Raw genomic sequence first — 13206 nt, forward strand, 5'->3', positions numbered from 1 at the left:
ATTAACCTAATCTCGAGACAATCCCCCCCTTTTTTAAAAAAATAAAATAAAAAATAAGCCCTATTTCCCCCGATTCTAAACACAACTAGACCCAGTACACAAAAACAAATCATAAAATCAAGTCAAGCAGGCATGGATTGCTATCTTTAATGAGAGAAATTGAAGAATGTTAAGTATCAAAGAAAATGGAAGAGGAATAAATTATTATTTCTTTACGCTAAGATAGTATCGATACTAGGATTTTGAGAGTTTGTTTTTCTCTCTTTTAAAAGTAACAAATCATACCCATAGTTTTGTCAAGGAATTTGTTTGGGGTTTTTGTCTTTTGATTGAAACAAAGAAAAGATGAAGAGAACAGTGAAGGGATGAAGGAAGGATAAAAGCCTGGAGAAACAAAATAATATGTTATTGTTGTGTTTTGGTTATATAGTAAAACCTCTATGAAGTAATACTTTTGAACCATTAAAATTTATTTATTAATTAAGATATTATTGAATCAATAAATTATTCATTAATATGTTACACCGGAGCTTATTGAAGCACTAAAAGAAATTAGAGATAAGGTAGAAGGAAGGAGACATCAATTTAAAGCGGAAACAAGTAAGATTGGAGTAATATTTTATAAATATCTCCTAATCGAGTCATGTATGTGTGTGTGTGTGTGTGTGTGTGTATAATTCTTGATGTATTTGAAGATTATTAATTTATAATATCAAGTGAGACTTATATGTTTTTTCCTTCTCAAAATGTATTGTCTTGTAGATTTAGCGAATTATTAATTTATCATATTGGTTTCAAGCTGGATCTGCCACAAATGTTATTTAATCAAGGTTACTATATTTTGTATGAAGGTAAATTTGTATTTTTTAAATCTTGATGTAAACTATAATCTTGAGAGAACGGAGACAAAATGACAAAAAAAAAACTAGTGATTTTCTCTAATAAAACTTGACATTTTTAATATTTATTAACACAACATAATATTGTTTTATATTCCACGGCACATAGAAAAGCACAAGTACACAACACAGCTCAATGATAACTAGTATACTGGCCCGTAGTCCACCGTAGATTAGATCAATTTTAAAAAAAAATATAAAAAAATATTAAGAGCACAGGGAATTTTTTTTAATGGTGTTATTAAACCTGACCAGGCGGGTTAATTTTGAAACCTCCTAACTTAACTCTTTATTTAACTCAAGTTTTTAATTAAATCATGTGAGAGCTAGCTCTATTTAAATTGATCGATAGGTCAAGATGCAACCTTGATGATCAATAAAAACATGACTTATCTTTTAAAAAAACTTTAAGATTATAAATTTTTTTTTAAAATAATATCGAGATAATGATCGACCTCGCGCCTCTGCAACCTAAGTCATGGACTCTATTAAATTTAATAACTTATATATATATATATATATATTATTCAATTATATGATAAAAATATATGCTCATAAAATTGAGCACCAACATAAAAATATAGATGCTTATTTGAGATAATTACCTCTATAAAGCAAACAAAAATTAATAATGTAGTCCATTTCCCAACCAATCCGATATTAAATAATGAAATAAAAATAATAAATTAAAAGCAATTAAAAGACCAAAAAACAAAAAAAAACATATCCTATCGATGGGTAAACTCGTTAAACTTATGAATCGGGTAAGCAGGGCTAGTACGCTAAACCTGTGAGCTAGGTTATGGACTTCTTTGAGATTATAATTTATTTTTTTAATCTATTTTTTTATTTAACTATATGATAACAAAAAATATATGATTGTGAAATTAAACACCAACTCAATACCAGGATTTTTTTTTAGGTCACAATAACCTCTTAAAAGGCGAAACAAAATTAATTATGAAACTAAAATTTTCAATTAACCCAATATCTAAGAATGCAATTTTTTTTTAAAAAAAATTAAACTTGTCAGACCCGTGAACCAAGTTAACCAGCCAAACTTGTGAATAAGTTTATGGACTTTATAAAGTTTAATAGCATAACTTTTTTCTGAAACTATTTTTTTAACTACATGAGAAACAAATAGACAATAACAAAGTCAAGTTCAATTAAAAAAAAACACCACACCAAACTCGTAAACTAGGGCAACTCGGGTTACTTTAGCAAGTCCGCAAACCATACTAACCTTATAGAAAGGTAAAATAAAAAGAAACAAATTATGAAGTCAAATTCCCAACCATCGCAATATTAAAAGATAAAATTGACAAAAACAAATATGAAAAAAAAATCTTAACAAAAATTCAAAAACATAAAGAAAAAAGAAAAACTTTGTAGATTACTATTGTCATTCATAGTGATATATGGGTGAACAATGATTTCCTCACACCTTTAATTTTTGTTACTTTATAAAGTTTAATAATATGATTTTTCTCAAAAACTATATTTTTTAACAATATGAGAAAAAAATAGACTATAAAAAATCAAATTTAATTAGAAAAAGAAAAAACAAAACTCACCAAACTCAGAAAACCGGGGCAACATGGGTTACCTTGGCAATTTTATAAACCATGCAAATTACAATGCTAAAATCTCAACAATCTCAATTTTAAAAGATAAAATCAATAAAAATAGATTTAATAACTTTTTATACATTTTTTATTTAATGAAATGATAAAAATATATGCTCATAAAATTAAGCACCAATTTAAAAATATACACTTATTTAAGATAATTATCTCTAGAAAGCAAAACAAAAATTAATAATGTAGTCTGTTTTCCAATCAATCTAATATTAAATGCTGAAATAAAAAATAAGTAAATTAAAAACAATTAAAAGACTAAAAACAAAAAAAAAACATAATTATAATGGTGGGTAAATTTGTTAAACTTGTGAATCGGGTAAGCCTGGTAGTACATTAAATTTGTGAACTGAGTTATGGACTCTATTGAGATTATAATTTGTTTTTTTTTAATCTATTTTTTATTTAACTACATGATAACAAAATTAGATGATTACAAAATCAAACACCAACCCCAATACTGAGATATTTTTTAGATCATGATAATCTCATAAAAGACAAAAAAAAAACCAATTATGAAACTAAATTCCCAATTAACCTAGTATCTAAGGAGGAAAAAAACAAATTTAATTTAAAAAAGTTAAACTTACTAGAACCCGCGAACCAAGTCAACCAGTCAAACATGTGAATAGATTCGTGAATTTTATAAAGTTTAATAACATAACATTTTTTTTGAAACTATTATTTTTTAACTATATGAGAAAAAATAAATGATAAAAAAGTCAAGTTCACTTAAAAAAAATGACGCCCTATCAAATTCATAAACCAGGGTAACTCGGGTTAACCTGACGAATCTGCAAACCATGGTAACCTTATAGAATAAAAATTAAATAAATAAATAAATTATGAAGCCAAATTATCAACCATTGCAATATTAAAAGATGAAATTAACAAAAACAAATTAAAAAAAAAATCATGACAAAAATTCAAAAACATAAAGAAAGAAAGAAATAAAGCAAAATACTATGGAATACTATTATCATTCACAGTGCAATGTGTGTGGGTGGACAATGGTTTCTTCAAACCCTTTAATTTTTTTACTTTATAAATTTTAATAACATGAATTTTCATTAAAAAATATTTTTTTAACTATATGAGAAAAAAATAAACTATAAAAAAAATTTAAGTTGAATTAAAAAAAAGAAAGAAAAGACAATCCACCAAACTCGTAAATCAGGGCAACCCGAGTTACCTGACAAACCCATAAATCACACTTACCCGTATAAAGGAAAAATAAAAATAAGCAAATTACGAAGCTAAATTCTTAACAATTTTAATTTTAAAAATAAAAGGGACAAAAATAGGTTTTAAAAAAATCATTATAAAAATTAAAAAAAAAGTAAAAGAAAAAATAAAGAAGAACAATATAGATTACTATTGTAATCCACATTGCAATGACTGTTAGGTGAACAATGGTTTTCCTTATATCCTTTATTTTTTTGTTATTTCATAAAGTTTAATAATATGATTTTTTCTCTAAAACTACTTTTTTAACAATATTTTTAAAAAATAGACTAAAAAAAACCAAATTCAATTAAATAAAACTTATTAAATCCATAAATTAGAGTAACATAGATAACCTCGACAAATCTAATCTCATAAAAAAACAAAATATAAAGAAAAAATTATAAAGTTAAATTTTCAATCAGATCAATATTAAAAAATAAAATCAATAAAACTAATTTTAAAAAAATATCATGACAAAATGAAAAAAAAACCATGTATAAAAAAACAATATAAAAAAAATATTGTAATAAATGCTAATAATTTTCCTTTTAACTGGGTTGTTAACTTCTTAACCCACGATTGATCGGCATATAAATACAATAAATAGACTACCAGAGGAAGGGCAGTGTTTGAAGACTACACTGAAACGCAAAAGAATGGCTTCTCTCGCTTCCTCCAAGCCCCATCCCCACCTCCTCGATCAGGTGGCTGCTACCTCTCTTTTCTTCTTTATTTGTGTTTTTTTCCCCAGAGAATTGAAGAAATGATTTATTTATTTTTTCTTCTTTTAAAAAATTGAATTTGATTTCTCAGGTTCTAGTAGAAGACAACTCCTTCTCAAAAACCTTGATACTGAACAGGCCTAAGCAATTGAATGCCCTTTCCCGTCAAATGGTAGCGTATTATTCCTCTTTTTTATATTTTCCTCTTACATGTAATTTTACTATTTATAATAATGATAAAAATGGTAGGTTTCTCGTTTGTTCGAGCTCTTCCTTGCTTATGAGAAGGATCCTAATGTCAAGTTGCTGCTCCTCAAGGTACTTCTCCACAAATTCATGCGTGTTTCCTATTTCTTGCTAGTAATTCACTATTTCCCTCTTCTTTTTTTTGGTAGGGAAATGGAAGAGCTTTTTGTGCCGGTGGCGATGTTGCTGCAGTGGTTCGCGATATCCGCGAAGGTTGCGTCCCCTTGTACTCTTCATTAATCATAAATACTAGACATTCTTTCTCATCTCAACTATACAATGCATCAATCAGCTAATTGGAAGTCTGGCGCTGAGTACTTTCGCAAGGAATTCACTCTCAACTACATCATGGCAACATACACTAAACCACAGGTAACTCTCTCTTTCTTCCCCCACGCCCTGAATGGAATGAGCTTCCAAATAGCGACGTCTCTAATTATCCTTCTCATTTCAAGGTTTCGATTCTTGATGGGATTGTCATGGGAGGTGGGGCTGGAGCTTCGATACATGGAAGATTCCGTGTTGCAACTGAGAATTCAGTAACTATCTTCTGTTCTTTATTTCAAGTCTCAAGGACTAGAGGAGTCTCTCTTGCTAATTAATCAATTTTCCATCGATTATTGTGAATTAGTTTGCTCATTTGGTGATGAGCCAAGAGAACGAGGGCCCAACTCTTGGAGCTCGCATGGTAACCTTATTTATTATTACGTTCTGTAGGTCTTTGCAATGCCTGAAACAGCCCTGGGTCTCTTCCCTGATGTAGGTGCCTCTTATTACTTGTCCAGGCTTCCTGGGTTCTTTGGTAATGACACTTGCATCCTTGTTTTACAGGCTTTAAGAGATTTTTTCAAACAATTTTTTCATTTTCATTTTCTAGAAAAAAAGAAGATGAAGTTCAGCTTCTTAGCTGCTACGTAGGTTTTAGGGTTTAGACACTGTTATGCTTTCATGGAAGCCATATCATTTCACACTGCCCTTTTGATGTCGTGGTTAGGTCATATGATGTTTCTCATTGTGGCTGGAATACTTTAGGAGCCTTGAAGTGGTCTGAACATATATGAGTTGGAAAAAAAGAAAACACAAAAAACGATCTGCCCAATGAGCTGGAGTCATACCAGCAACTCATTTGAAGTAAAGAATTGATGAAACAGAATTTAGTGGTTTCATTCTAACAAAAAATATGTGAACTTCCACTTCAATTGACGACAACAAATTCTGCTGGAACTCTAAATTTATCTACTAATTATCTTTCATTCTTTTGGTATCTAAAAATAAAATCATGCTTTTGAGAATTTACCAAATGTTTTATAAAATTTGTCTTTTGCATGCTTGAGAAATTCATTTTGTCTTGCTTCTTGTGAAATTTATAGATTTGGATCTCATTTGTTTATTAGGATCATCATTCTGCATATTGTGGCAGGAGAATATGTTGGGCTTACAGGTGCAAGGTTGGATGGTGCTGAAATGCTCTTGTGTGGTCTTGCAACTCACCTTGTCCCATCTGCGGTATTTCCCCTTTGCACTGAAATCATAAAATGTGTCTGCTCTGAAATTGAAGAGCAAAGTTAAAATATTATGTTAGCCCGAGGTGATAACATATGTAACATGTTTTTGTTCATGTATCAGCTCATGACATTGATGTTACAATTTCTTCTCTACTGTCATGGTAATATTAGCTGGCACAGACATATCATGCTTGCAGAACCTGAGTTGATCTAGAATTCACTGCATCAAGTTCCTTGAACAATTTGAGTTACCCCTCAACTTAAGCTGCATTGCAAGTGTTCTGATTTCATTTAATCTATATGAAGCTGCTGACAAGTTATTCACATTCATTTTATCTAGACTGATGGAATCTTTAACAGTGGTAAACAACTTTTAAAATTTTTAGCATCCGTTTTCACTGATGGAAAGCCTTTTGATTTATAGTGCAAGCTGAGATACATCAGATGTTGAATTAATCTGTGGATATTTGTCAAAGTTCAAAACCATGTTATTGTCCATTTAAGTTTATTGTTAGTATGATGTTGTTTCATCCACTCTGAAAAATTCCTTCTTCCAGTTTGTTGTGTTTGATAAAAATATCTATATCTTAATATGCATTCCAGTGTTTCAGAGTACATGTAATTGGTAGGTGTTCAAGTTTTCTTTCTTAATTGGCAGAGTGGTTTTTAAAAAAAGGTGTATTTCTTGATTGACAGAAACTGCCTCTGTTAGAAGAAGCATTGGTCAACTTAGACTCCAGTGATCCAGCCAGGATTTCAGCAATTATTGATGAATACTCTGAGCGACCATATTTGAAGGGTAAAAGTGCTTATCGTCGGTGAGTTTTTTTAATTTGACATCCATCAATCTTATTCTGTCTAATTTATCAACAACGTGTGTGAAAGTTTTGTCATGTCATGACAGACTACATTTGTCAGTAGCAGCTAACTCAGGGCATGTGCAAGTGTGATCTGTTTAAATCTAGATATTTCTTCATGTGTTTAATTGTTTGGTTTCATTATCAATGCAACTTATTTCCTGAATATTTATGGAGACTGTCTGGGAGTTAGTCTTGACATGTTATACTTAAATGTTTTGAGATTCTATTCCAAACTGTAAACAACTACTTCATCCCTTGATAGCTAAATTGATATTTTTCTCAAATAAAAATGCTCTGAAGTTTTTTAGTTTCTAGTATCATTTGCTTGTCCAGAGAGTAGCATACATGTAAAGATAGAGCAATCCCTTGAGTTATATACATTCACAAACTCAACTAACAAGGAGTTTACTCCTTCACGGTGCCAAATTGCCAATGTAGACTGCTGTATGTTTCCCAGATCCTCATTTTCTGTTATTACTTGGTTGTAGGTTGGATGTTATTGACAAATGCTTTTCTCTGAGAACCGTTGAAGCGATTTTGTCTGCCCTTGTAAGTTGAAGATGTTTGCATGCTTTATTCAGAGAAAAATAGTATAAATTTCTCTTCATGATGCGTAAGATAGTTGCTTTTTACACTGTTAACTGAGTACTCTTTTTTTTTTTTTTTTTTTTCCATTTGTGTTGAGTTGTGAAGTCATGGACATGACTTTTGGTAATAAATTGACTTCCTATGCTTCCTATGTCGCAGGAGAAGGAAGCTGTGAATATAACAGAGGATTGGTTCTCTGCAGCCATTCAATCACTGAAAAAGGCTTCTCCTACAAGTCTTAAAATCTCTCTTAAATCTGTACGACTGCAGCATACTTTTGATTGAATTATTTTCATCAATTTCTTGATAAAAAAAGTATTATGTTAGTTATTTGAGTAAAAGAACAAAACATTTTGTATCGTACTCATGGTTCAAGAGGATCACGATACTCACCTCCATTTTGTTTAGGAAATTTGGACTAGTGACTTTTTCTTCCATCCATGAAATTAGATGTCATTAACGTCAACATGCATAATTAATAAACTAAAAGATGTAAATTGTTCAAAATTGATCATTGAGGGATATGATTGATATTCAGAGAAACTGTTGGATTTGAAGAATACCTTTTCCACTTTATGATAGAGACAGAAGTCAGATATTATGTGATTGAGGAGCTTATAATATTGCAACTTAAAAGATGGCTTTGGTACTGTGGTTCCAGATCAGAGAAGGCAGGCTCCAAGGTGTTGGTCAATGTCTGGTTCGAGAATTTAGAATGGTTAGTCATGTCATGCAGGGAAAGCTTAGCAAGGATTTCTTTGAGGTTTGTTTTCAGCCGAATCAAATATTTCCTTTTTCTACCTTTTATTGTTTCTTGACAATATCTCTAAGACCTAGCTTTCTAATGCAGGGCTGTAGAGCTATACTGTTGGACAAGGATAAGAACCCAAAGGTGTAAATAAGCTTTCTCTTTCTTTATCTCTGCATCTTTAGATCCTTCAAATCTCCCCAACTTTCCTTCAAGAGTCTACATGTAGATTTTGTTTTCTTCTTTGCTGATGAGATATAAAAATTTCCATCTTCCCATTCGTTTATTCAGTGGGAACCTTCTCAATTGGATCTCATCAGTGATGCTGTGGTCGAGGAATACTTTTCAAAAGTAGTTGATGAAGAATGGGAAGAATTGAAGCTCCCTGCTCGTTTCAACTTGCCTGGACATGCCATTGCAAAGCTTTGATCATCTCTTCCCACCTACCAGTGAAGTCCAAGCTCCGAGGAGAGTATTATTTGATAATTTGAAGGTAGTTCATGAGCTTTCCCATTGCTTAACCGGTACCAAAATATTTGTTCTTGGGCATGGAGGAACAAGAAAGACTCTTTTTATGGCATACAATAATAAGTAAAATCCGGTTTAAAGGTTCAATTGTGCTTGCAATTGTCTCATCTGGAATAATATTATTATTATTGCTAGGTGATCGCACAACACAGTCATGTTTCAAGATTCCATTCACCATTTTTTAAACCTCATCGAGATATAAAAGAACACAAACCTTTCACATGTTATTGAAATGACATCATTTATTGTTTGGATTGAAACTCCAATGAATAATTAATGTTACTTTGAGGCATTTTTTAAACCTCTGCGAGATATAAAAGAACACAAACCTTTCACATGTTATTGAAATGACATCATTTATTGTTTGGATTGAAACTCCAATGAATAATTAATGTTACTTTGAGGCATTGGATTATTCACTGGGTGATGTGCATACAATACATTCAAAATCAACCATTTGGTGGAAAATTGGTTTTGTTAGGTGGGGATTTTAGGCAAATCTTACTAATTGTGAGAAGATATCATCCATGCCTCTTAGACCAGCTCACCATTGTGGCAATAATTTAAACTTTTGATGTTAAATGAAAACATGTGACTCTCATTAAATGAGTTAAGTGATGTTGATTAAAAAAAAACAGATTCTTAATGATTAGCGATGAGAAATATCTCGCATCCCATTTGAAGATGACTACTATGTATCCTTGATCAAGACACCAACATAACTATTTCTTGATACAAATTTCAACCTCATTGCATCTATAGTTTTTACAGTTTACCCGCACATCAACAACAATCACCTCACCTGGATCATAGCAATAGTCATACCAAAAAAATGCTCTAGTTTCTTTGATTAATGATTTCATCCTTTGACATGTCACTAGTTTACAAGCATGTTTATTTAAGCAATGACAATGTCTACACATCATCAACCAATGCTAAAAATGCTGATTTATTGGTGTTTCTTCACATAAACTCATTGAAAATAGAAATGCCAATCAGGGTATTACATAATTTGAATTTGTCAATAGGTTTGTGTAATGAAACAAGGCTTTTAGTTGCACAACTAGCTTAGAAAGTCATTGAAGCACAAATACTAATAGGTTCTAATATTAGCAACCGTGTGTTCATTCCAAGAATTATATTCTCAGTAAACGATGGGAAATCTGTATACATAGTCAAGAGAAGATAGTTTCATGTTTTCCCATGCTATGCAATGACAATTGTAATAGTCCGACTGTATGACTCAATCAATGTTAAAAGATCACAACATATCCTCTTTATTAACAGTTCGACTGTACGACTCAATCAATGTTAAAAGATCACAACATATCCTCTTTATTTGAGGGTGAATTTTGTTTTTTTCAAAAATTCAGCAGTTTTTTTTGCATTTAGGACATCCTAAGTTATCGACTACTATCAATTTACTCAATCAACCCATTATCATAAGGTCCCATAATTCCGGACCTTATATCAAACCTCATAATTCCACACAATATATATATTTCTCTTAAATTTTATAATATGATGTTTAGACTATGTTCATATTGATCTTACTCATAGGATATATATATATATATATATCCTATGAGTAAGATCAATATGAACATAGTCTAAACATCATATTATAAAATTTAAGAGAAAAGGAATACTAACATGTAAAGAAAGTATTTACAACATAATAAGTGTTCCTAAATATTTCAAAAGGGTTAGTTATAAGATAACTAAAATACTAAATGCTAAGCTGAACTTTTATAAATACATCAAGGTTTACATAAAAGTATACTACATAAACACGTTAATTCCCTTTTGTTTAAGTTAAATATTTATATAAGCTTCACAAAGTAGAGTTCTAAACTAATGATCTTCCTGGATGTTTGATGGACCTGTTACATAAATAAATATACCATTATGTTGATAAAGAATATATGTATGCTCATGTAATAAATACGAATGAAGTATTAACTTTCTATTGAACCATAAGAATTTTAACAAAGAACTTATATTCTGCTTGTAAATCTTTTAAACCCAATTAACACTCATTTGTATATTCTTACTTGAATAATCTTATTTACTTGCATGAACTGGGTGACCTGACAAGGTCTAATCCTGTAATCCATTTCCCGGCGATCCTATCACGGATGCCATTAGCTGAAGCTAATCTTGTAAATCATCTCCTGGCAATCCTATCACGGATGCTATTAGCCGAAGCTAATCTTGTAAATCATCTCCCGATAATCCTATCACGGATGCCATTAGCCGAAGCTAATCTTATAATTCGTATCCCGGCAATCCTATCACGGTCGACAATCCTATCATGGATGTCATTAGTAGAAGCTAATATTGTAATTCATATCTTGGCAATCCTATCACGGATGCCATTAGCAGAAGCTAATCTTGTAAATCATCTCCTGACAATCCTATCGCGGATGCCATTAGCCGAAGCTAATCTTGTATTTACGCTAGATTTTATTTACATTGAACACGAAATTTATTGTAATTGCATTCACTAGACGAATTTTAAATTACATAAGTGCAAATAGGAGGAAAATCACGCACCTGCTTCGCCTGTCTCGCGACCTCCCTTAACAGAAGATCCAATCCTTGTTGCTCCTCCTGAATCACAAGGAAGTTTTTTGGTTATGATTCCTTTAAGCCGATATTATAAAGAATTCATATTCATCCATTACTCATATGTTACTTTCTATGCATGTTTATTTCCTCATAATAACATACATACATATATCATGTATATTATCAGAATTAGTATCTCAATGTGTAAGTGTTCGTATGACTCAATTCTTTTATATTCTTATTTATAGTATTCACGTGAAAGTCTACAGTTACTGTCTAATTTCTAATAGTTACTGTCTAATTTTGAAATGTTATTGTTCAATTTTCCAACTGTTACTATCTGACTTTGAACCGTTACTGTCTGACTTTGAACCGTTACTGTCTAATTTCCAACTATTACCGTTTGACTTTGAACTGTTACTGTCTGAACACTCATCAGATTTTTAACTATATCTAAAGTTCTAAAATCCATTTTAAGTGAGATAAATATCATTAGAAAGCTAAGATATGAGACTACCAGTTCTCTGAAGGAAGGAGAGCCTAGTTCTGCCTCCAAGATAGTCAAAATTGCTCATCAACTAATCAGTCTTATTGCCCTACATAATTAGTCACGACTCAGTTTCGGTTGATAACCCATAACTAGAGTTTTACATCTCTAAATTAAGCAAAACCAGTTTTCTTGGTTAGCTAACATTCAAATCTATAATTTCTATGAGGAATCCAATCCTAATTCCCTTATCCTCCTATTCAAAATCTCACCGAAAGTCAGGAGACAAGTCTGTCCAGAGTTGTCTCCCCTTCCCCTTCACACAATACTTTCATAAACTACATACCACACATATAAATTAACTTAATCTCAACAATAAGTACTTTTTCCCTAATTTATGTCTAAGAACCCTAACCTATGATTCAATATCAAGGCATCAATTCTTTATCGAATTTAAAAATGATTTTTTTTTAAAATCATGTTTAGAATACCTTACCGGATACAAATTAAGATCTTGATCTTCAACCAGTTGAAGATTTTCAACTCCCTCCTTTCTTTTCTTCTTGTTCAATTTCTTGGTAATCTTTTGCTCTCAAATGTTTAGCCCATCTATAAGCTCTAAATCTTGGATGGGTTCTTGAAACGTTAGTGTTTCTCTCTTAATTTCTTAAGAATGAGTATAAAACTCCCTATCTTCTCTCCTTGTGGTTCCTACAGATTTTGTTTTGGTGAGGAGAGAGTATTTATACTCTATATTTTTCCTTATTTGCATTTAGACCCCCCTTTTCCTTTAAGTGTATTTTTTTTTTTTTCAATTAAATCCAACCCTCAACAGTACAAGGTTCATTATAATATCTCGAAATTATTTCACCTGGAAATTCATAATAAAAAATTTCTGAATTCCTGTTTTTTATTTAACCATACGCATGAATTTCTTCACTTTTATTTATTTATTTATTTTTCTTGGGGTTTACAACAATAAACAAAAGCCAAGGGTAATCATTAAAAATTATTGGAGTTTTTCCTTAAAAACCAAGTCTTCATTAATGGCTAACACTGCATTTATCTATTGTTTGTGTTTTTAATTTTTCTTAGCACATTCCATGCATGTTTATGCTCTTTAATATACCATTACCATTTTTGTGTTCTTTATTTATTGCTCTTCTTCTTCTTCTTCTTCTTCTT

At 31.0% G+C, this 13206-nt stretch overlaps 1 protein-coding gene across 2 annotated transcripts in view; it reads left to right on the top strand.

Annotated features, from left to right (window-relative positions):
* The first annotated feature begins 4314 nt into the window (after positions 1 to 4314).
* The window catches only part of LOC118063425 (3-hydroxyisobutyryl-CoA hydrolase 1), a 52364-nt gene continuing 43472 nt past the window's right edge, over positions 4315 to 13206 (top strand). The window contains exons 1-14 of one of the 2 annotated variants that reach the window (XM_035077448.2): positions 4315 to 4470; positions 4580 to 4660; positions 4738 to 4806; positions 4884 to 4947; positions 5027 to 5106; positions 5190 to 5273; positions 5452 to 5536; positions 6155 to 6240; positions 6936 to 7057; positions 7588 to 7648; positions 7847 to 7945; positions 8349 to 8450; positions 8538 to 8579; positions 8727 to 9050. In XM_035077448.2, coding sequence (XP_034933339.1) covers positions 4423 to 4470; positions 4580 to 4660; positions 4738 to 4806; positions 4884 to 4947; positions 5027 to 5106; positions 5190 to 5273; positions 5452 to 5536; positions 6155 to 6240; positions 6936 to 7057; positions 7588 to 7648; positions 7847 to 7945; positions 8349 to 8450; positions 8538 to 8579; positions 8727 to 8864 — 1161 coding nt within the window. In that variant the 5' untranslated portion in view covers positions 4315 to 4422 and the 3' untranslated portion in view covers positions 8865 to 9050. Of the gene's footprint in view, positions 4471 to 4579; positions 4661 to 4737; positions 4807 to 4883; positions 4948 to 5026; positions 5107 to 5189; positions 5274 to 5451; positions 5537 to 6154; positions 6241 to 6935; positions 7058 to 7587; positions 7649 to 7846; positions 7946 to 8348; positions 8451 to 8537; positions 8580 to 8726; positions 9051 to 13206 lie in introns of those variants that run through there. The other variant, XM_073404698.1, reaches the window with a different exon arrangement.

This window comes from Populus alba, chromosome 14 (assembly GCF_005239225.2).
Source record: "Populus alba chromosome 14, ASM523922v2, whole genome shotgun sequence".
NCBI lineage: Eukaryota > Viridiplantae > Streptophyta > Magnoliopsida > Malpighiales > Salicaceae > Populus > Populus alba.